The 21,767-nt window shown below is 47.4% G+C and overlaps 1 protein-coding gene across 1 annotated transcript in view; it reads left to right on the top strand.

The window, feature by feature from the left end:
- The window catches only part of ADSS1 (adenylosuccinate synthase 1), a 124,917-nt gene that overhangs the window by 71,119 nt on the left and 32,031 nt on the right, over positions 1-21,767 (top strand). The window contains exons 3-6 of the mRNA XM_063947420.1: positions 8,923-8,985; positions 12,126-12,176; positions 14,978-15,044; positions 19,878-19,985. Coding sequence (XP_063803490.1) covers positions 8,923-8,985; positions 12,126-12,176; positions 14,978-15,044; positions 19,878-19,985 — 289 coding nt within the window. The remainder of the gene's footprint in view (positions 1-8,922; positions 8,986-12,125; positions 12,177-14,977; positions 15,045-19,877; positions 19,986-21,767) is intronic.

Genomic DNA, 21,767 nt, shown 5'->3' with positions numbered 1-21,767 from the left:
CGGCTGTAGCCGTGGCCACCAAATCTGATAGACCGACTCCAAATAACTCCTCCCCTTTATACGGCAAAACCTCCATATGCCGTTTTGAGTCCGCATCGCCTGTCCACTGTCGCGTCCATAAACTTCTTCTGGCCGAAATGGACATAGCACTTACCCGTGACGCCAGTGTGCAGATATCCCTCTGTGCATCACGCATATAAAGAAATGCATCCTTTATTTGTTCTAACGACAGTAAAATATTGTCCCTATCCAGGGTATCAATATTTTCGATCAGGGACTCTGACCAAACTACCCCAGCACTGCACATCCAGGCAGTCGCTATAGCTGGTCGTAGTATAACACCTGCATGTGTGTATATACTTTTTTGGATATTTTCCATCCTTCTATCTGCTGGATCTTTAAGTGCGGCCGTCTCAGGAGAGGGTAACGCCACTTGTTTAGATAAGCGTGTGAGCGCCTTGTCCACCCTAGCAGGTGTTTCCCAGCGCGCCCTAACCTCTGGCGGGAAGGGGTATAATGCCAATAACTTCTTTGAAATTAGCACCTTTTTATCGGGGGCAACCCACGCTTCATCACACACGTCATTTAATTCTTCTGATTCAGGAAAAACTATAGGTAGTTTTTTCACACCCCACATAATACCCTGTTTAGTGGTACCTGTAGTATCAGCTAAGTGTAACGCCTCCTTCATTGCCAAAATCATGTAACGTGTGGCCCTACTGGAAAATACGGTTGATTCTTCACCGTCACCACTGGAATCAGTGCCTGTGTCTGGGTCTGTGTCGACCGACTGAGGCAAAGGGCGTTTTACAGCCCCTGACGGTGTTTGAGGCGCCTGGACAGGCACTAATTGATTGTCCGGCCGCCTCATGTCGTCAAACGACTGCTTAAGCGAGTTGACGCTATCCCGTAAATCCACAAATAATGGCATCCATTCTGGTGTCGACCCCCTAGGAGGTGACATCCCCATATTTGGCAATTGCTCCGCCTCCACACCAATATCGTCCTCATACATGTCGACACACACGTACCGACACACAGCAGACACACAGGGAATGCTCTTTAACGAAGACAGGACCCACTAGCCCTTTGGGGAGACAGAGGGAGAGTCTGCCAGCACACACCAAAAGCGCTATATATGACAGGGATAGCCTTATAATAAGTGCTCCCTTATAGCTGCTTTAAATATCAAATATTGCCACTATATTTGCCCCCCCTCTCTGTTTTACCCTGTTTCTGTAGTGCAGTGCAGGGGAGAGACCTGGGAGCCGTCCTGACCAGCGGAGCTGTGAGAGGAAATGGCGCCGTGTGCTGAGGAGATAGGCCCCGCCCCTTTTTCGGCGGGCTCGTCTCCCGCTATTTTGTGAATCCAGGCAGGGGTTAAATATCTCCATATAGCCTCTGGGGGCTATATGTGAGGTATTTTTAGCCTTTATATAGGTTTACATTTGCCTCCCAGGGCGCCCCCCCCCCAGCGCCCTGCACCCTCAGTGACAGCGTGTGAAGTGTGCTGAGAGGAAAATGGCGCACAGCTGCAGTGCTGTGCGCTACCTTTAGAAGACTGCACGAGTCTTCAGCCGCCGATTCTGGACCTCTTCTGTCTTCAGCATCTGCAAGGGGGCCGGCGGCGCGGCTCCGGTGACCATCCAGGCTGTACCTGTGATCGTCCCTCTGGAGCTGATGTCCAGTAGCCAAGAAGCCAATCCATCCTGCACGCAGGTGAGTTCACTTCTTCTCCCCTCAGTCCCTCGTTGCAGTGATCCTGTTGCCAGCAGGACTCACTGTAAAATAAAAAACCTAAGCTAAACTTTCTAAGCAGCTCTTTAGGAGAGCCACCCAGATTGCACCCTTCTCGGCCGGGCACAAAAATCTAACTGGAGTCTGGAGGAGGGTCATAGGGGGAGGAGCCAGTGCACACCACCTGATCTGGAAAAGCTTTACTTTTGTGCCCTGTCTCCTGCGGAGCCGCTATTCCCCATGGTCCTTTCAGGAACCCCAGCATCCACTAGGACGATAGAGAAAGCTGTTTAACTTGCAGTTGAGTTGGAAACAACATTGTAGAAAAAGCAAATCTAAGTTCAAACATTATGCAACTTGACAGTGGTAGCAATACCTAAAACGGGATGCGGTCATTTGACCGGTGCTCGGGATCTCAGTAGTCATCATGCCGATGGCGGAATCCCGAGTGATCACAATGCCGCACAACGGAATACCGACACATAGGGTCTATTCTCACTCATGGGTGTCCACGACACCTATGGAGCAGAAATAGAACCTGTGGCGAGCGCAGCGAGCCCGCAAGGGGCTCTGATGCAGAGGCGGAACTACCGGCAGTGCAGGCAGTGCACTGCACTGGGGCCCGCCTCTGTCCAGGGGCCCAAGCATGTAATGAGTCAAACTGACTCATTACATGCCGCTGTGCGCTGCGGGCACAGCCGCGGGCACAGCCGCCCGGCGAAGAGAGAAGAGGAGAGGAGCAGCGGTACTACAGACGGGGGAAGGAGGAGGAGGGAGGCTGAGAAGGGAGCCGCAGCAGCGCTTTGTTACTGGTGGAGGCGCTGCTGCTGCTGCCCCTCTGCTTCCCTATAGGCTGTCTTCCGAGAACAGCCTATAGGGAAGCAGAGGGGCAGCAGCAGCAGCGCCTCCACCAGTAACACAGCGCTGCTGCGGCTCCCTCCTCCACCTCCCTCCTCCTCCTTCTCTCCAGCCCGGGAATCGTCTCTGACGCTGCACCGAGGAGCCTGAGCCAGCGGAGAGGGTAAGTATAATTCTTCTTTCTTTCTTTCTTTCTTTCTTTCTTTCTTTCTTTCTTTCCTTCTTTCTTTCCTTCTTTCTTGTGCCTGCCTGCCGCAATGTGTAAAAATGGGGGACTACCTGCCGCACTGTGTAAAAATGGGGGACTGCCTGCCGCACTGTGTAAAAATGGGGGACTGCCTGCCGCACTGTGTAAAAAGGGGGGACTGCCTGCCGCAATGTGTAAAAAGGGGGGACTGCCTGCAGCAATGTGTAAAAAGGGGGGACTGCCTGCAGCAATGTGTAGAAAGGGGGGACTGCCTGCCGCAATGTGTAAAAAGGGGGGACTACCTGCAGCAATGTGTAAAAAGGGGGGACTGCCTGCAGCAATGTGTAAAAAGGGGGGACTGCCTGCCGCAATGTGTAAAAAGGGGGGACTGCCTGCCGCAATGTGTAAAAAGGGGGGACTGCCTGCCGCAATGTGTAAAAAGGGGGGACTGCCTGCCGCAATGTGTAAAAAGGGGGAATCAGCCTGCCGCAATGTGTAAAAATGGGGGACTGCCTGCCGCTATGTGTAAAAAGGGGTAATCTGCCCGACGCAATGTGTAAAAAGGGGAATCTGCCTGCCGTAATGTGTAAAAAAGGGGGACTGCCTGACGCTATGTGTAAAACAGGGGGACTGCCTGACGCTGTGTGTAAAAATGGGGAATCTGCCTGCTGCTATGTGTAAAAATGGGGAATCTGCCTGCCGTAATGTGTAAAAATGGGGACGCTGTCTGCCGTAATGTGTAACAAGGGCACGCTGTCTGCCGTAATGTGTAACAAGGGCACGCTGTCTGCCGTAATGTGTAACAAGGGCACGCGGTCTGCCGTAATGTGTAACAAGGGCACGCGGTCTGCCGTAATGTGTAAAAATGGGGACGCTGTCTGCCGTAATGTGTAACAAGGGCACGCTGTCTGCCGTAATGTGTAACAAGGGCACGCGGTCTGCCGTAATGTGTAACAAGGTCACGCGGTCTGCCGTAATGTGTAACAAGGGCACGCTGTCTGCCGTAATGTGTAAAAATGGGGACGCTGTCTGCCGTAATGTGTAACAAGGGCACGCTGTCTGCCGTAATGTGTAACAAGGGCACGCTGTCTGCCGTAATGTGTAACAAGGGCACGCGGTCTGCCGTAATGTGTAACAAGGGCACGCTGTCTGCCGTAATGTGTAAAAATGGGGACGCTGTCTGCCGTAATGTGTAACAAGGGCACGCTGTCTGCCGTAATGTGTAACAAGGGCACGCTGTCTGCCGTAATGTGTAACAAGGGCACGCGGTCTGCCGTTATGTGTAAAAAGGGCACGCTGTCTGCTGTAATGTGTAAAAAGAGGAATCTGTTCGCTGTAAGGTGTAAAAGGGTCTCTACCTGGTGTAGTGGTGCTACTGTGCGGCGTAATTTGAATAATGGAGACTACTGTGTTGGTATTATTTTGTGGCCACACCCCTTCCCCACGAAGCCACGCCACTATGTATTTTTGCGCGCGCCTACGGCGCGCACTGCCCCTGGGGTGGACTTGGATGGGGGGGGGGGCCCAAAGCATTTTGTCGCACCTGGGCCCACCGCTTGCTTGTTCCGCCACTGCTCTGATGTGCTTGTCCCTTTCCCGCCAGAAATCCCACGGTCGTTATGCTGACCGCCGGGAACCCGGCCGTGGGCAAACCATACCAATCCCCTAAAACTTAGTACATGTGGGTACTTGGGGAGCACTGAATAGAACAGTCTATTGTATGTGTATCTGCTGAAGCAGCTGGATAACTTGGAAAGTCAGTAGCAGACTGTGGACACTGATAGTGTGAGTGAGGAGACTGCATGCATGATGCAAGCTTGATAGCAGACTGGAACAAGCTCAGATAGGCTGCAGAGTGCATACAGCACACTGGTGTTTGGAGGCAACGTTGCTTACAGTAGGAGAAGATTGTCTTCTGAGATTGGAGAGCGATGATGAAGACTGAACCACATGGAAGGAGCACTCAGGAACAAATGTAGGTAATCTGTATCAGAGGCTGGTGCTCAGGAAACTGCTTCTGCCACAGAGAACCAGGAGTCCTAGGAAACTTAAGACAAGTTGAACTGGCAAAGCACAGGTGCCTGGGAATGATTTATATAGGGCAGTCTGCACCTGGATTGGATAGGAGTCATGACAGTAGTAAGGTCTCTGTGACTGGCTGCAATAGTGTCAGCTGACCTCAGGCAAGATGGCTGCACCTATTGCAGCAGGAAGATCATACTGAAGATGAATAAACAGGAATATACTGCGATAACTTACATGCAGAGATGTCAGTCAGTGAATCGATAGTGCTGGGGGAGTTGAGAGGGTCTAACCATGCTGACAGCCATTCATTGTCTGGCTGCAGACTGGGAGGCTGGTAGAGAATGCTGCCTGGCCCCTCTGATTGCGTGATAACCGTCCACCACTGCTTTGAAGGCTCCTAGTATTGTGGGGCCCTGGGCAGCTGCCCAGTGTGCCTATATGCATGCCTCCCAACATTGCGAAAAATGAAGTTAGGACTTCAGTGTGGCGTAGCCACGTCCAAAAAAGGGAGTGGTCTTGTGAAAAGGGGGCATAACTTTGCAGATGGCGCGGTCGCAAACCACGTCTCTCAAATTCATCAATGAGGGGGCATGCCCAGTGCTCTGTGAGCTGCTAGCATGTCCCCAGTCCCTCTGACTCCCGAGAATAGATGCTATGCGCATGCTCACAGCGTCTATTCACCGCTGCTCTGCTATACAGGGCAGTGAGTGATGGGGAGTCTCCCAACTGCCCCCGCCCCCTCTGCGGCCCGTGGGTGGAACAGCGGGACAGTGCCCAAAACACGGGACTGTCCCGTGAAAATTGGGACAGTTGGAAGGTATGCTATACGTTAATATGGCCCTGACCATATACATTCAGCAGCAGAAAAGTCCAACAACACTAAGAAGCGTATTATCAAATATTCTAAATGCAAAACTCTGAAATTATAACTAAGTTTAGTGAGTATGTCATGTCGGGCAATGTCCTGCATCACGGTCAGAGAAGAAAACTCTGCTTACATACAAAAGTCCAACAACAGCAAATTGTCCCTCGGAAATCTTGTTCAATTGTTGGCAGCTATAAGCTGTTTCGCAACTCACTCAGACATTGAATGGCTTTGTACAGCAAGTATAATTATTATAACACAGGCCATAAGAGCCGTCAGTTCCACTTAGTGCTGAGACTTCCATGTATCGTACAAACAGATGGCACAGCTGTCCCATAGAATGTCTATAACTGATGCCATTTATAAATGAGACATTTACCCTCATTGTTCCTTCACCCTTTCCAGTGGAGATGTACTTACACCATGGCTGGCAACGAATACTGTGATTTCTGTTACAGGCTCCTATATCATAAATGAGACACAAATATCTTTTGTAGTAGGCACAATGTATGGACTTATTTGCCAATCCCAATTATTCGTTAAAAATTACTAAAAATATATTGGGGGTTATGTCATAGGGTGTGAGAATGAGGAAGTGAGAGATTTTGTGAGAGTTTTCCTGTTTTTTTAAAGTGTCAATCATTTCCATGGCAAAATCAACCTGGTTTTGCCATTTAAATGATTGCCACTTTAAAAAAAAAAATCAGGAGAACTCTCACAAAGGGGCAGATGTAATAAGCCTGGAGTAGGGATAAAGCAGTGAAAAGTAGAAGGTGATAACGCACCAGCCAATCAGCTCCTAACTGTCATTTTTCAAATCCGTAATGATTGGCTGGTGCGTTATCACCTTGCACTTATCACTGTTTTATCACTTCTTTATCCCTTCTCCAGCTTAATACATCTGCCCCCAAATCTCTCACTTCCTGATTCTCACACCCTATTACATTCCCCCCATTATCTTATACATCTGGTATGTGGTAAGAGGTGGGTCACACCCACTAGAGTACAGGTTAAGGTTAGGGTTAGGCTGAGGAAGGGGACGGTTAGGGGTAGGTTGCAAGAAGGGTGGGTTATGGGCAATGGCATATTTATAATGGATCATACTTGCCTACTCTCCCGGAATGACCGGGAGGCTCCCGAAAATCGGGTGACCCTCCCGGCCCCCCGTAAGAGCAGGCAAGTCTCCTGATTCGCGGGGGTCCCCCCTGGCCGTCCGCCCACTTAGTGTGTAAAGTGGGCGGTCTGGGCAGTCGATGACGTGATTCTTGTTGAATCGCGTCATCATAGCCACGCCCCCTGCAGTGTAATGCCGGTGATCGCGGCATTACAGAGCGGGGGCGTGGCTTAAATGAGGTGTCACCATGATCCCACCCTTGCTCCGCCCCCACCCGCCCTTGCTCCGCCCCATCCCGCCTCCAGCCCACCTCCTCCTCTTCGTCACAGCCTGCCTCCCCTGCCCGCCCTGTGAGCTAACTTGGCTGCTCTCTCCAGCAGAGAGCAGCCAGAATGTGGGTAACTATGTAATGGGTGCAGTGTGTGCTGTGCAGGGGGCCCACACTGCACACCCATTTCCACGGTATTTTCCGCACGCACAGTAGGAAAATCACTGTGAAAAATCACAGCAATCTGCGCATGCGCTGTAGACTCTGTGACAGCGCTAGGGTCCCCTAGGGACCCTACTGCCCAGAAATACAGAGCTGCCGGCTAGAGAAGAAGGGGCCCAGACAGAGCCTGCACACAGGCCTCCTCCTCTGTAGAAACGCCCCTGGTTAGGGGTTGGGTTAAAATACTTACCGGAATCTGTCGAGATTTCGACCGTCAGGATGCATCATGACTGTTGGGATAGTGGCTTTCCTGGGAATTCACACCCAACCCCTTGGATTTTTCCAATCCTATATTTTCTGCATAAAATACTTTTATACTCCTTACATCGTGTCACAGTGGGGGTCATTCCGAGTTGATTGTAGCTGTGCTAAATTTAGCACAGCTACGATCCTTCACACTGACATGTGGGGGGACGCCCAGGCATCGCTTCCAGAGTAGCTCCCGACCAGCGCAGCATAAGCGTGCTGGCTGGGAGCTACTCGTCGCATCCTGGGCCGCAGCGGCTGCGTGAGATGTCACGCAGCAGCTGGGGCCCGCCCCCCCCCATTCGGTCCAGCCGCGCCTGCGTTGGACGGACTGCACCCACGAAACGGCAGCCAAACGCCCAGCGATCGCCTCTGCCTGTCAATCAGGCAGAGGCGATCGAATCCCTGCTACGGCCTTCGCCCGTCTGCCATGCACCGGCGCACTGCGGCGCCAGCGCATGCGCAATAGGGACCCGTTCGCTCTGCTGCGTTAAAAAGTAGCGAGCGAACGGGTCAGAATGACCCCCAGTCTGTTTCTGAGAAGTGTATCTTTACTTGTACATGATAAGATTACATAACTGGCCTCAGTAATAGTTTGCATATGCGGATACAGTATTTTGTCAGAGTGGACATCTTTTTGATCGCTCAGAAGCTGCCGATGTGTAGTCAGTCTGTCAATGGCACGCTGCTGTCCGCAGGCTCTGCTCTAACCTCTCATTGTTACAGTAAAGCGCAGACCTTTATGCTCAATCAAGCAATGCAGAATAAAAGCCTCTACATTGCAGTTAATTCATCTATAAAATGGCTGCACTCAATAAAACACACTGAATACTTCAGAAGAGCCGTTAAAAAGCACAGTAATAAATGGCTTGTACTGTAGGGTTTATGCACACACCGTGCTGGCGGAACTCCTGCGAGCATCATATTTTATTTTATTTTATTATCCTTTTATCTGAACATACTGGCTGTTTACTTAATGGGATTTTATGGCAAAAAGCACAAACTTTATCTAGCGCCAGTAAGAAATCTATATAAAAATCCTCTTTTAAAATTCCCCAACTGATCGTATATTCTTGTTTACCAATGATAAATGCAGCCATACTATATTTCCCCTGTGGCATATTAATATTGGTCTTTTCTACAACAGGACAGAATCTGGTTCATGTACTTTGTAATCTATAACCCTAGGGAATCAATGTGAAGTTTTATCCAGAATAAATGTATAGCTTGGCTACTTTAAATTGCAGCTGAAGAACATATATTTCAGGAGTTCTGCGGCCGCTAATAGCTCATGAATAGGAGTTTAATGTTGTTATACGACTGCTTCACTGCACTTCCCGAAGAATGGTATGATGAAGATTATCCCTCCATCTCCTAATGCTGCCTTTATGTTCTTACAGGTAACGGAGTAGTCATACATCTGCCGGGACTGTTTGAGGAGGCCGAAAAAAATGAAAAGAAAGGTAAATTGATCAATCACCGCTGATGTGTTTCAGAGATCGTGAACAGTTATCAAACTTTCCAAAAAATACATAGTTATATCTGATTTTCTGCCATTGTGGTGTTAAACAGTACAGTGTTACTGAACCGCCACACTTCATCACTAACAGCCCACCCAATATTCCAGAAGGCTTCTACAAAGGATATCTGTCATTGTACAAAAAGATCTATGTATTAAGCCTCCTAAAGGGCAGGCAAGTGGGGTATTTGCCCATACCTACTAACCGGCTTCTAGCTAGCATTTATCACGTACATGCAATAAAATGGTAGGTAAAAGCTGATTGGTTGGTATGGGCAAAATATCCGCTTCTACACTCTTTAGAAGACTAAAGGGGTCTATTTACTAAGCCTTGCACGGCGATAAAGGGGATGGAGATAAAGTGCCAGCCAATCATCTCCTGTCACTTTTCAAACCCAGCCTGTAACGGGTGTGGTTCGTTTTATCGACAGTATCTAGGTCGACAATGTTTAGGTCGACCACTATAGGTCGACAGTCACTAGGTCGACATGGATGGAAGGTCGACAGGATTTCTAGGTCGACATGTGCTAGGTCGATAGGTCTAAAGGTCGACATGAGGATTAGGGGTTGATGTATGAAGCAGTGAAAAGAGTGGAGAAGTGGACCAGTGGAGAAGTGGACCATTACAACCAATAAGATTCTAGTCATCATTTTATAGTATGTGCTAGAATAGATAAATGATAGCTAGAATCTACAGTAATTGGCTTGTCCAACTTAGAAGGTCTGAAACATCTCGCTGTGATAGAGATGGATAACAAATGTTTTATTATGTAGACAGACGAGGAGTTTAACCTGAGGACATTAAGGGTGTATCTGTTAGGTACCGTTTGCTGCAAACATAACGAGTCATGACGTAGGGATTGCTAATTCTTGGGGTGAGATGTCTCAAACCGTGGAGAGAGGTAAAGTACCAACCAAACAGCTCCATTTTTCAAACACAGCCTGTCTCCCCCTTAGACTGAATGTACATAAGGGTATTAGTCAGGGGCATATCTATGGATGAGGGGACCCGTGTGCAGTCTCCGCGTGTGAGCCCCCTCCTCCTCCGTAGCCAGCAGCGCAGTTAGTGTTCTGAGCACTAGAGAGACTCTGGCACAGTGCCAGAGGCAACAGCGCTTGTGCAGGTGTCTGGTAAAATGGCGTGGCGGGCATTTTTCCAGAGACCTGCACAAGCGCTTTAGACTCAGAGCACTAACTGCGCTGCTGGCTACGGAGGAGGAGGGGGCTCACACGCGGAGACGCAGATGGACGCCAGAAAGGTAAGTATTGACGAAATGTGTGCAGTGTGTGTGGTGTGGGCCCCCTCTGGAACCAGGGGCCCATGTGCACCGCGCACACTGCATCCATTATAGATACGCCACTGGTATTAGTGAGAATTTGGGGGTCATTTGAACCTGCGTTGGCAGAACCGCCCCCACAAAACGGCAACCAAACGCCGCCGTGCCACCCCCTCCCACCCAGCGACCGCCTCTGCCTGTCAATCAGGCAGAGGCAATCGCTAGGTAATGACAGCCGTCGGCTGTCAGCCATGCGCCGGCGCATGCGCACTTCTGACCTGATCGCTGTGCTGTGAAGAACTGCAGCGAGCAATCAGGTCAGAACGACCCCCTTTATCTTGAAGGTTGTCTGAAAATTAGTGTTTTCCAACTTTAATTATGCACTTTCACTGACATTGAAGTTAATGGACTATCAATAGAATCTAGAGATCAATGATACCTAGTAGTGAATACATCATAACTGGGGATATCTGGCACTAAGCTGGGTAGTGCTCCTATTAGAATAGACCTCCCACAAGTTTGTTCAGCTTTATTTATAGCAATATTCTTAGGGCCACCAAGATATATAGCTGCCCGGATTCTAGAGGGGGTGTGGCCAACAAAGGGGCCAGGGCCGGTTCTAGCCCTTGTGGCGCTCCGGGCGAAAATAGGGGCTTGGCTTCATAACGGGGGCGTGGTCAATGTGCCCCCAATAGTACTGCCCCCGTTTGGCCCCCAGTAGTATTGCCCCGTTTGTGCCCCCAGTTGTATTGCCCCAGTTTGTGCCCCCAGTAGTATTGCCCCCGTTTGTGTGGCTTTTAAAAATAAAAAAAAATAATACTTACCATCCCCATTCCAGATTCCCGACTGCTGCTGCCCGCTGCCCTCTGTCTCCGTCTCTGGCCGCTGGCGCCGCTCCTCTGATCTATGGGAGAGACGTCATGAGGTCTCTCCCATAGAAACGCATAGACACTAGAGGTCAATCATGACCCCAAGTGTCTATGTGCCATTCCATAATGCCGTGCGGTGCATCGCGCACCGCACAGCAGTACCGGCACGGGTGGAGGTGGGGGCACCACTAGTAGCAGATCTGGCGGCGGCGCCCTCCGGATGGCGGTGGCGCACTCCGGAAGGCGGCGCCCCAGGCAAAAGTACCGTGTGCCCGTACCATGATCCGCTACTGAAAGGGGCATGTTAACAACCTCTCATTAAACCCTTTGCAAATAACACTATGCATGGTCACGAGCAGGGCTAGATTTAGGGCATACTTGCCTACCTGACCCTCTCCATGAGGGAGAAAATGCTCTGTTCCTGGACTTTCCTGGTAATGTATGATTGCCATCACCTGTGGGGAAACACCTTTCTTATCAATTAACTAGCTCACCACAGGTGATGGCAATCATACATTACCAGGAAAGTCCAGGAACAGAGCGGTAAGGTAGGCAAGTATGATTTAGGGTCAGGCCGCCCCTTGGCACAATATTGGCCGCCCCTCCCCCATCACAGCCCCCATCATTTTGGGGCCAGTCCAGATGCCTCGAGATCACCAAATCACCCCCGACATCATCCCACTACCGCCTCTCGCAGAACACAATTTGCTGTACATTGTCCCTCACCTGTCAGTTGCAAAGTAAAAAAAAAAATTTTTTTTAAATAAGTCGTAATGACAAATAAAAAAAATCACATGGCCTCAAAAGGCTGGGATGCTGCCTCCACCTGGTCAGGTAATTAATTAGTGTCTGCTTCAAACATTTACTTGCTGCAGATTATAACTTATAGGAATGCTCCTGGAAAAAGAAAATTATCAGTTTAACTCTCTGTTTCACAGGTTTAAAAGACTGGGAAAATAGACTAATCATATCTGACCGAGCACATATTGGTAAGTCCATACAATAAACATGTAAATTTAACTGATATGTTTAATGCAGCTCATCATGTTGTGCTGGAAATATTGTTCTTTTACACAAATACCATTCTCAAACATTTTCCTTGCTAAATTACATAGCACATGTAATCTTTATGTGTCAAGTGCCAAGTTAGTTACTCTTGTCTGTGTTATTATGACCAATTTACATTATCATTATTACTTTATTATTATCCCATACCTCCCAACATGACCCTCTCCAGGAGGGACAGAATGCTCTGCTCCTGGACTTCCCTCTTAATGTATGATTGCCATCACCTGTGCTGAAACACCTTTCTTATCCATTAACCTGTTCAACACAGGTGCTGGCAATCATACATTAAAAGAAAAGTCCATAAGCAGAGCATTGTGTCCCTCCTGGAGAGGGTTATGTTGGGAGGTATGTTATCCTATATAATTAAAGGCTAATGCTGCTCCTTACCTCTATGGGCAGAATTCAAGTGTTTTAAGCGCCGGGGCCACTAGATGGTGCCCGACAAAACTATTCAAGTCTAACCCCTAATACCAGCAGAATGTGTCAGGATTCTGACAGTTGGGATGCGTAGGTATTGTGACTGTCGGGATTCTGACTACATCCCATCTGCATCATGGGGTAAATTTACTAAGATGAGAGTTCTTTTTAAGATGGGATCAGAGGCGGATTGGCCATAGGTTCCACAGGGAAGATTCCCGGTGGGCCGACGCACCCGCGGGCCTGTTTTGTTTGAGGACATGTGGTCCTATTTATACACATAATGAATAAGATGCCAAACAATTTGCATATATGAAAATGACTTTGCCACTTAGCCTGTGATTGCAGATGATCTAGTGCACAGGTTCTCAAACTCGGTCCTCTGGACCCCACACGGTGCATGTTTTGCAGGTTTCCTGACAGAATCAGAAGTGAAATAATTAACTCCACCTGTGGACCTTTTAAAACGTGTCAGTGAGTAATTACTACACCTGTGCACCTGCTGGGTTACCTGCAAAACATGCACTGTGTGGGGTCCTGAGGACAGAGTTTGAGAACCACTGATCTAGTGTATGCTCTGTCTGCCTGCTTGGCTGACATATAAGATTGAGTGAATAGTGATTGGGATACGGTTGGTGTAATAAGCAAGAAAATATATCTTTCTAAAGAATGATATAGTTTCCTAAATTCTAAAAGTGTATCATATAATGTGCTCATAATTTTTAATTTTATTTCCTTTTAACTTCCCCTTGATGCTGGACATCCCCACTATCTGGAAAGTCTTGGGGGGAGGGAGCTGCTGCCATGGCCCATGGCTAGACCTTACATCTCTGGTGCTGACCAAGTGGGGCCACTAGCACAAATTTTTCCAGGGCCGCTTTTTGTTCCAAATCCGCCCCTGGATGGGATGTTGCCAATAGCAACCAATCAGATTTCATGTATTATCTTCTAGAACAGGGCTGGCCAAACCAGTCCTCGAGATCTACCAACAGTTCATGTTTTCCAGGCCTCCTGGAGATCTGTAGAATTGTCAGTTAGGAATGAATGCAGCACATCTTAATTAGTAATGACTACACCTGTGCACCAGCTAGGTGGTCTGGAAAATGTGAACTGTTGGTAGATCTCGAGGACTGGTTTGGCCAGCCCTGTTCTAGAAGGTGCTAGATAAATGAGAATTAGAATTTGTTTGGTTGCCATGGGCAACATCCCATCTTAAATAGAACTCCCATCTTAGTAAATTTACCCCCCATGTCTTTCTAATGCATTCTATGGGGTATATTCATTAGTTTGAAAAGTCGGTGGAGTGTCTATTTTTTCCTGTCTATTAGATAGGAATAAACAGACACCCAACTGACTTTTCAAACCATTGAATACCCCCCTATGTGTCTTATTTAGAATGGGACACCATTTGAAGTCTGAATTTAGGTAAACCCTTGTCCAATTGCTTTAAAAATAAAAATGCACACATTAATGAAAGGGACAACTAGTGATCAGCCAGAGCAGCTTGCTGGAAAGTCACTCCTCTGCGGCTTCTAATGGCCATCCTTAACTTGTAAGCAGCCTGTAGTCCTATAAGATTCTACTGGAACTTGCAGATCCACAACAGCTGGAGACCTAGTTTGTTGTAGACGGGACGCAGTTAAAATACCGACGCCGGAATACCGCCCAGCAGCCAGAATCTTGACGTTCATATGCCGACATAGGTGGGATTCCCAATGGCGAGAATCATGATTGTCCTCTAAGCAGGACGCACTCGCGTCCTGCCGCGCGGGGGTGGAGGTTAGGTTTAGGCACTATAAGGAGGGGTTATGGTGTAGGGACGGAAGGTTAGGGTTAGGTCTTGGTGAGGGGTGGTTGGCGGTAGGCACCTAGAAAGGGAGGTTAGGGTTAGGCACCAAGCGGGGAAGGTAAGATTTAGGCAGCGGGAAAGGGAGGGTTAGGGTTAGGCATCCCCAGGGAGGGTTAGGTTTAGGCACCCACAAAGGAGGGATAGGTTTTATTGTATCGGACAGGGGAAGTTAAAGGTGCAAACTTCTGGCCTGTCAAGATTTTAAAGGACGGGATGCCGATGTCGGTATTCTGACCTTCGGCGCCCTGTCCATCGGCTTTACATACTAGATTATCACATGTACTTAAATATTTTCATCTGTATTACATAAGCTGCTGAATATTTGCAAAATAAGATAACCCATTTACATAAAAAACCTTTTGAATGTCAATAATTTAATAATAATAATAATAATAATAATAATAATTTGAATTCTGCAAGATTTTAGTATCTCCTCTGTGTTCCTCCTCCGTGTAGTTTGTGATTTCCACCAGGCAGTTGACGGTCTCCAAGAGGTTCAGCGACAAGCGCAAGATGGGAAAAAGTAATTATATTACAACACCTTTGTGCTGTTAGTAATTTTCTTTGAGAATTAAGTCAAATTAACTATTATATTTATTTTATGGAAATTGTCCAACTTGTTTCATCTGACGGCTAACCCTAGAGGAGGTGCATTTATACGTATTCGTGTCATTCTGTCCAGGGTCTATTTTCACTTTGTATTTATGTGGAGAGAGAGTTGCTATAGTGATATTTTGGCCAAGATAAAATGAAATAACAGCAAAATGGGATGCAGTCAGTTTACCTCCAATCAAAATCCCGACTCTTAAAATCCTGACACCAATTGGCCGATGCTCAAAATCCCGACAAGGTCAAAATCCCGACACCAATTGGCCGATGGTCAAAATCCCGACAAGGTCAAAATCCCGACATGGACAAAATACCGACATTTAAAATACCGACAAGGTCAAAATACCGACATGTAAAATGCCGACAGGTCAAAATACCGACATGAGTTTTTCATGATTTTTTTCATTGAAACCAACTTGTTCATACTTTACCATCCCAGTGGACCTGGAGGGGGAATATATTAGTGTGCCCGAAGCATGGCGAGCGCAGCGAGCCATGCGAGGGGATGCGGTACACTTTATATGGTGTTTATGTTGACTTATGTCGACATACACACACAAAAACCAAAAAACCGCATGTCGGTATTTTGACCTGTCGGCATTTTACATGTCGGTATTTTGACCTTGTTGGTATTTTAAATGTCGGTATTATGTCCATGTCGGGATTTTGACCGTGTCGGGATTTTGACCATCGGTCAATTGGTGTCGGGATTTTGAACGTCGGGATTTTGATTGGAGGTATTTCATACAGATCCCAGCAAAATAGTGTTTTTCATTTCTCTCAGTGATCAATGTATGACATTGATTCTCAAACTCGATCCTCAGGACCCCACCTAGTGCATGTTTTTCGGGTCTCCTCACAGAATCACAAGGAGCGAGTTTAAGAACCATTTTTGTATCACATAAATAGGCATGTGGAAGGGCAGAGATGGGTGTGCCACTCTGGGAATCCCTTTCTCTCCAGGACATAGGCGGTCATTCCGAGTTGATCGCTCGCTAGCAGTTTTTGGCAGCCGTGCACACGCTATGTCGCCTCCCACTGGGAGTGTATTTTAGCTTAGCAGAAGTGCGAACGAAAGAATCGCAGAGCGGCAGCAAATTTTTTTTGTGCAGTTTTAGAGTAGCGCAATACCTACTCAGTGTTTGCGATGACTGCAGACTGTTCAGTTCCTGTTTTGACGTCACAAACACGCCCTGCGTTCGCCCAGCCACGCCTGCGTTTTTCCTGGCATGCCTGCGTTTTTTCGAACACTCCCTGAAAATGGTCAGTTGACACCCAGAAACGCCCACTTCATGTCAATCACTCTGCAGCCAGCAGAGCGACTGAAAAGCTTCGCTAGACCCTGTGTGAAACTACATCATTTGTTGTAATAGTACGTAGCGCGTGCACATTGCGCTACATACACATGCGCAGAAGTGCCGTTTTTTTGCCTCATCGCTGCACAGCGAACGCATGCAGCTAATGATCAACTCGGAATGACCCCCATAGACTGCTTGCCAGGGCGGCCCAGATGAGCGGTCTAATGCTGGGTACACACTAGACAATATGTGTACCCAGTGACATCATCAGCGGCGGAACCTGGCATGGGAGCCGGTATCGGCAAGTGCATACACACTTGATGCCGCCAGCGACGGAACGACGGCGGGGGCCATACTGTATTCGGCAGCATGGCTCTTGCTAGCGATGTCATCTGCCAACCCTGCATGTAGGGTCAATGGAGGCTGTCACTGATGACGCTCGGGACCGTACATCTTCAGTGACAAAGCGGGTATACATTAGCCAATGTGCCCGAAATGTCGGTCCGATCCACTGGATTCTTATGCGCACGCCTACGATCACATCAAATTACAGAACACTTGCTGATCTTTACCAGATAACAGGAGACAATATAAAACTGGTGTGCAAGCAAGTGTGCAAAATGGAATGCTGTAACCTATAGCAACCATCAGAGTCTAAGTATCCTTTTCTTCAGCATAAGTAAATAAGAAAAATAATAATAATGGAATGGATTAGGAACATTTTGTTACCAGTTTAAATAAATATCCCCCCAATTCCTTTTTTTGTTTTTTGTTAACATGTTTATTTATAATTTTTTTCAGTCAATTCATAAGCAGAGACAAGTGTACACTGGTAAAAATGGATGATAATATACATACAAACTGAGCAGTGGGGAACACTTAAATATGTATGATTGTGGGTCAGTTTAAAGGGACCCGTACACTACAGCGATAATGCCTGATTTCAGCCGATTTCGGGCATTCGGGCCGATATATTGGATGAAATCGGGCATTTTTTAGGTGTTTCCGATCCGATGAGCATTCCCGTGAGCATCGGATCGGATCCTCCAGATTGAATGTGCAGCATAGCTGGGATCACCCAGGATTGCCCAAGATACATCGGATGCAAAAGGGCAGCATACGATGTATATTGGCCGATCCCGCCCCCCCCCCCCCCCGGGAGGCCGCCAGGGTGATCACCTGCGATCGCCTCCGGCATGTGGTCGCTCTAGTGTATGGGGCCCTTAAGTTACATAGTTTCAGGCTAAGGCGTGTATCCTGAACATAGTATAGAAAAAGAGAGCCCTCATAGCACTTATTGATAAACCAACATAAGATTACATGTAACGCTAAGGTATGAATGTGAATGGGTAATATATACATGCGTAAACACGGTAGCGTAACGGAGTGAGAAGAGAAAGGGAGAGAGGAGGAAAGAAAAAAGACGAGAAAGAAGATAAGAGGGAGGTAGAGCAGAAGAAGAGAGCAAAAAGCAACGAGCATAGGTCAAATCCGGGTCATTAATGTAGATGAAAAATATGAATCTAAGGGGTGTATATAGCTATTTTAGTCAAAAGTTGAGAGCTTCTAACATACTCTTCAACAGCGGAGGCCTGAAAAACCAGTCTTGCCAGATTGTGAGGAATCTAGGGGAAGAGTTGTGAAGGTAGGCTGATATTTTCTCCATGGCTGTGACGTACCATATTTTATTTATAGGTTGCTGTCGGGAAGAGGGATCAGTACATTGCCATTGTTTGGCTTCTAGACAACGTGCTGCATGTAGAATATGTATAGAGAGTTTATCCGCGGGGTTAACAAGGCCTTCTATTGGGCAACCGAGGAGAAATGCGCAAGGGGATTAAATTATATGGGACTGAAGGACCTTATGCAAGATGTGGGAAACCTTGTCCCAAAACTTAGCAATTTTGGGGCAAGACCACCAGATGTGCAAAAAGGATCCCTCACCCCGCAACCTCTCCAATATCGGTCTGAAGCGGAACTAAACATCTTACGTGGCCGAGTGGGAACCAGATGCCATCTGTAATAAACCTTATAGGCATTTTCCTTAATTAGTGAGGAGATAGATGCTTTAGAGACTCTTTCACAAACTATAGTCCATGTTTCCTTATCTGGTGGTGGTCCCAGATCTTTTTCCAATTGAAGCTCGTGGTTCGGGGTAGTAGGGGTTTTAACCTGAAGCAAGAAGTTGTAGAGTGTTGAAATGACACCCTTGCGGAGGGGGCAATTTAAGCTAATAGACTCAATATCAGTCAGGGGTCAGGTTATCGATGTAATAGGGAGTTCATTAAAGAAGTGACAAATTTGAATGTATGTGAAGCAATTAATGGCGGGTAGAGTATGTTTGTTTTGTAAGAGATCCAGAGAGGCGCAGCCGTTTGAGTCTAATAGAATATCCCCCAATAACTTTTGATTAATATAGAGGTGCTGTACAAAATAAAAGCTATTTTTATAATGTAAAATGGGAGTCATAAAGACTTTCTAAGAGCACTGGGCAGATAACACTCTTCGCCAAGCCCCACTGTCTATAATGATCCCACAAAGTCTCCATCTTGGTTTGAAGCATGTCCAGTGAATTTCAATACCCCCTTCGCTCTTTTGTAAACTTCCCATTCATGTACAATAGAACAATAGTGGTCTGGGGGAGTAGCCACCCGTATTTCCCAGCAGGGAGTAGCCACCCGTATTTCCTATGGCATGGCCCTGTTACAGCTATCGGGGTGTATACAAACTAGAGTATATTAACTAGATCCTGTAAGGAGGGTGGTGCGGGCAGTGGCGTTGCACAGGGCGGGATGCTCTGGACGCGATACCAGCCATACTCACCAGTTACTGCAGCCAGCACCCTGTTCCGGCTCATGGCTCCGGCACTGTGTGGTGAGAGACTCTTTGGGGTCTATTCATGAAGCAGTGAAAAGAGTGAGAGATGCATCCTTGTTAAACTCAATGCAGATGGCAGCTGTTGAACTTCTTAGATGCTACCTCCACACTTTCACCTGAGGGGCTGGAAAGTGGGTACTGCTGTGTGGTTTGGTGGGAGGGTGGTTGAAGTTTTGCCTAGGGTGTCGAGAAACCCTTCACCGGCCCTGGTATCACCCCTTTGTAGGATCAACAGATCAAATGAAGAGCTGCCTCAGTGACAGTGGTAACTACAGTATGAGCCCATGTGTCCTCAGCGTACGGTTGTTTTGCATAGATCTACATTGTGACAACACAGGGTGTTTATAAGACTGTGGGGATGGAATTTGGCTGAATGAGTATAATGATAGTAGGGAGACAGCAGCAGATAAACTGCTGGCAGATACTCATGCTTAACGTAGGACTTCAGTCTCACTTGCGCCAGCTCAGCGTATCACATGTACTGTATAGACCTAAAATAAGAATTCCATAAACAAACATGGTTAGTGATTGAGAAAAGCAACTCCGGCAATCAAAATGTCTTATTTTCTTAGCATAGGCACTACGAAGAAGGGAATCGGCCCAACGTACTCTTCCAAGGCATCAAGAACGGGCCTCCGCATCTGTGACCTGCTTGCTGATTTTGATGAATTTTCATCCAGGTCTGAAACTCTCTCTCTCTCTCTCTCTCTCTCTCTCTCTCTTTGACTTTAATTTATGTGAATATTGGTTCAAGTGACAAAACTTCTGTCTCTGTTGTCTGTATACATCAAATGTCCTTTAGTAAAAGGCTAGTGTAGCATGTAATAAAAACCAAAGGGTAGATTTATTAAAATATATCAGAAGGAAGAGTGGAGGTGTTGCCAACAGCAACCAATTAGATTCTGGCTATCATTTATCTAGTACATTCAAGAATATGATATCTAGAATCCCATTGGTTGCTCATCCACCTCCACTTTTTCTTTTTAGAACATTTGATGCTGTACAGGAAACTTTGCCCCCTGTCCTCTTTAGAGGGTTTCTAGACATTGTAGATGTTTTAGTACAGTTTTCCACATGGGTATTTCTCTCCATCTCCATCAATGTTCATACTATTCTCATTCCTGTGATTATACTTCTACTAATGTAGTCTGGAACCTAGATATGCATATTGCAGCAAAATATAAATTATATCACTTATAGTGGCAATAAGAAGTTATAGATCGCCTGGATGTATAAAAAGAAAATCACATCCATGGAAAGGGGCTCCTATGGATCCCTCTCCCGGTTAATCGTGCATTATATAGCCCATTGACTACAACGGCTACCATCATCTGAAGATGTCGTTAGCCACCGTGGCCAAGTTCTGGAATGCTTTGCATTCCGGAACTTGGTAAGTTTGTCAATATAGCAGCCCCCATAGAAACCTATGGGACTTCTTTTGCTGGCATAAACGGGGTCCAAGAGGGCCTACACCCTTCACCCATGGTCAATTACTTACCTATCTGGAGTCCCGGGTCAGCACTGCTACTGCAGTAAATATCACTTGGAAAACAGCTCAGAGGCCATTTTCCCAGTGATCTGCGCATGCTCAGTATAATGTGTAGTCGGAAAGAGTCTAATGCGCCACAGACAGAGTGGGGGCCTGCACAGAGTGTGCACACGCACCCCCTCCTCCCTTAAAACTAGAGATGAGCGGGTTCGGATTTATGGGGTCATTCTGACCTGCTTGCTCACTGCAGTTCTTTGCAGCGCAGCGATCACGTCAGACCTGCGCCAGCGCCGCAGTGCGCCGGCACATGGCTGACAGCCGACGGCTGTCGTTGTCTAGCGATCGCCTCTGCCGGATTGATAGGCAGAGGCGTTTGCTGGGTGGGAGGGGGCGGACATTTTGTAAGTGCGGTCCGGACAGCGACAAGTAGCTCCCAGCCAGCACGCAAAAGCTGCGCTGGCTTGGAGCTACTCCTGAAGTGCAAAATTGCCACTGTGAGATGCTTTTGCACTTCTGCAACGGGGCAGGGACTGACATGCAGGGCGGGCTAGCCGTGTGCTGGGCGTCCCCCCACATGTCTGTGTTCCTGATCGTAGCTGTGCCAAATTTAGCACAGCTACGAACAAGTCGGAATCACCCCCTTACTCGGGTAAAGTTCGGTTTTCCGGATTTTTCTGATTGGCTATCCAAAACACGTGACATCCGTGAGCCAATAAGATGCTGTTTTGAGAACCGAGTAAATCTGAGTAAAACCGAACCCGCTCATCTCTACTTAAAACAACCCCTGGTTCCCTCGTTCATACATTTGGGGGTAACTTAATATTTGTGGGTACTCCCCACATATGGGTATTTTTTATTTTTTTTTAGATATCCTGCAAATATAATTTGATAAATAGACCCCTTAGGGTTTATAGGTATTTAAAAAGTGCTCAAACAGCTGCTCCATAGTCTCAAATAGATTAAAGACACAAAC

This window comes from Pseudophryne corroboree, chromosome 12, assembly GCF_028390025.1.
Source record: "Pseudophryne corroboree isolate aPseCor3 chromosome 12, aPseCor3.hap2, whole genome shotgun sequence".
Taxonomy (NCBI): Eukaryota; Metazoa; Chordata; class Amphibia; order Anura; family Myobatrachidae; genus Pseudophryne; species Pseudophryne corroboree.
Note: the sequence above shows the minus strand (reverse complement) of the source record. Positions and strands in the feature narration are given on the sequence as shown.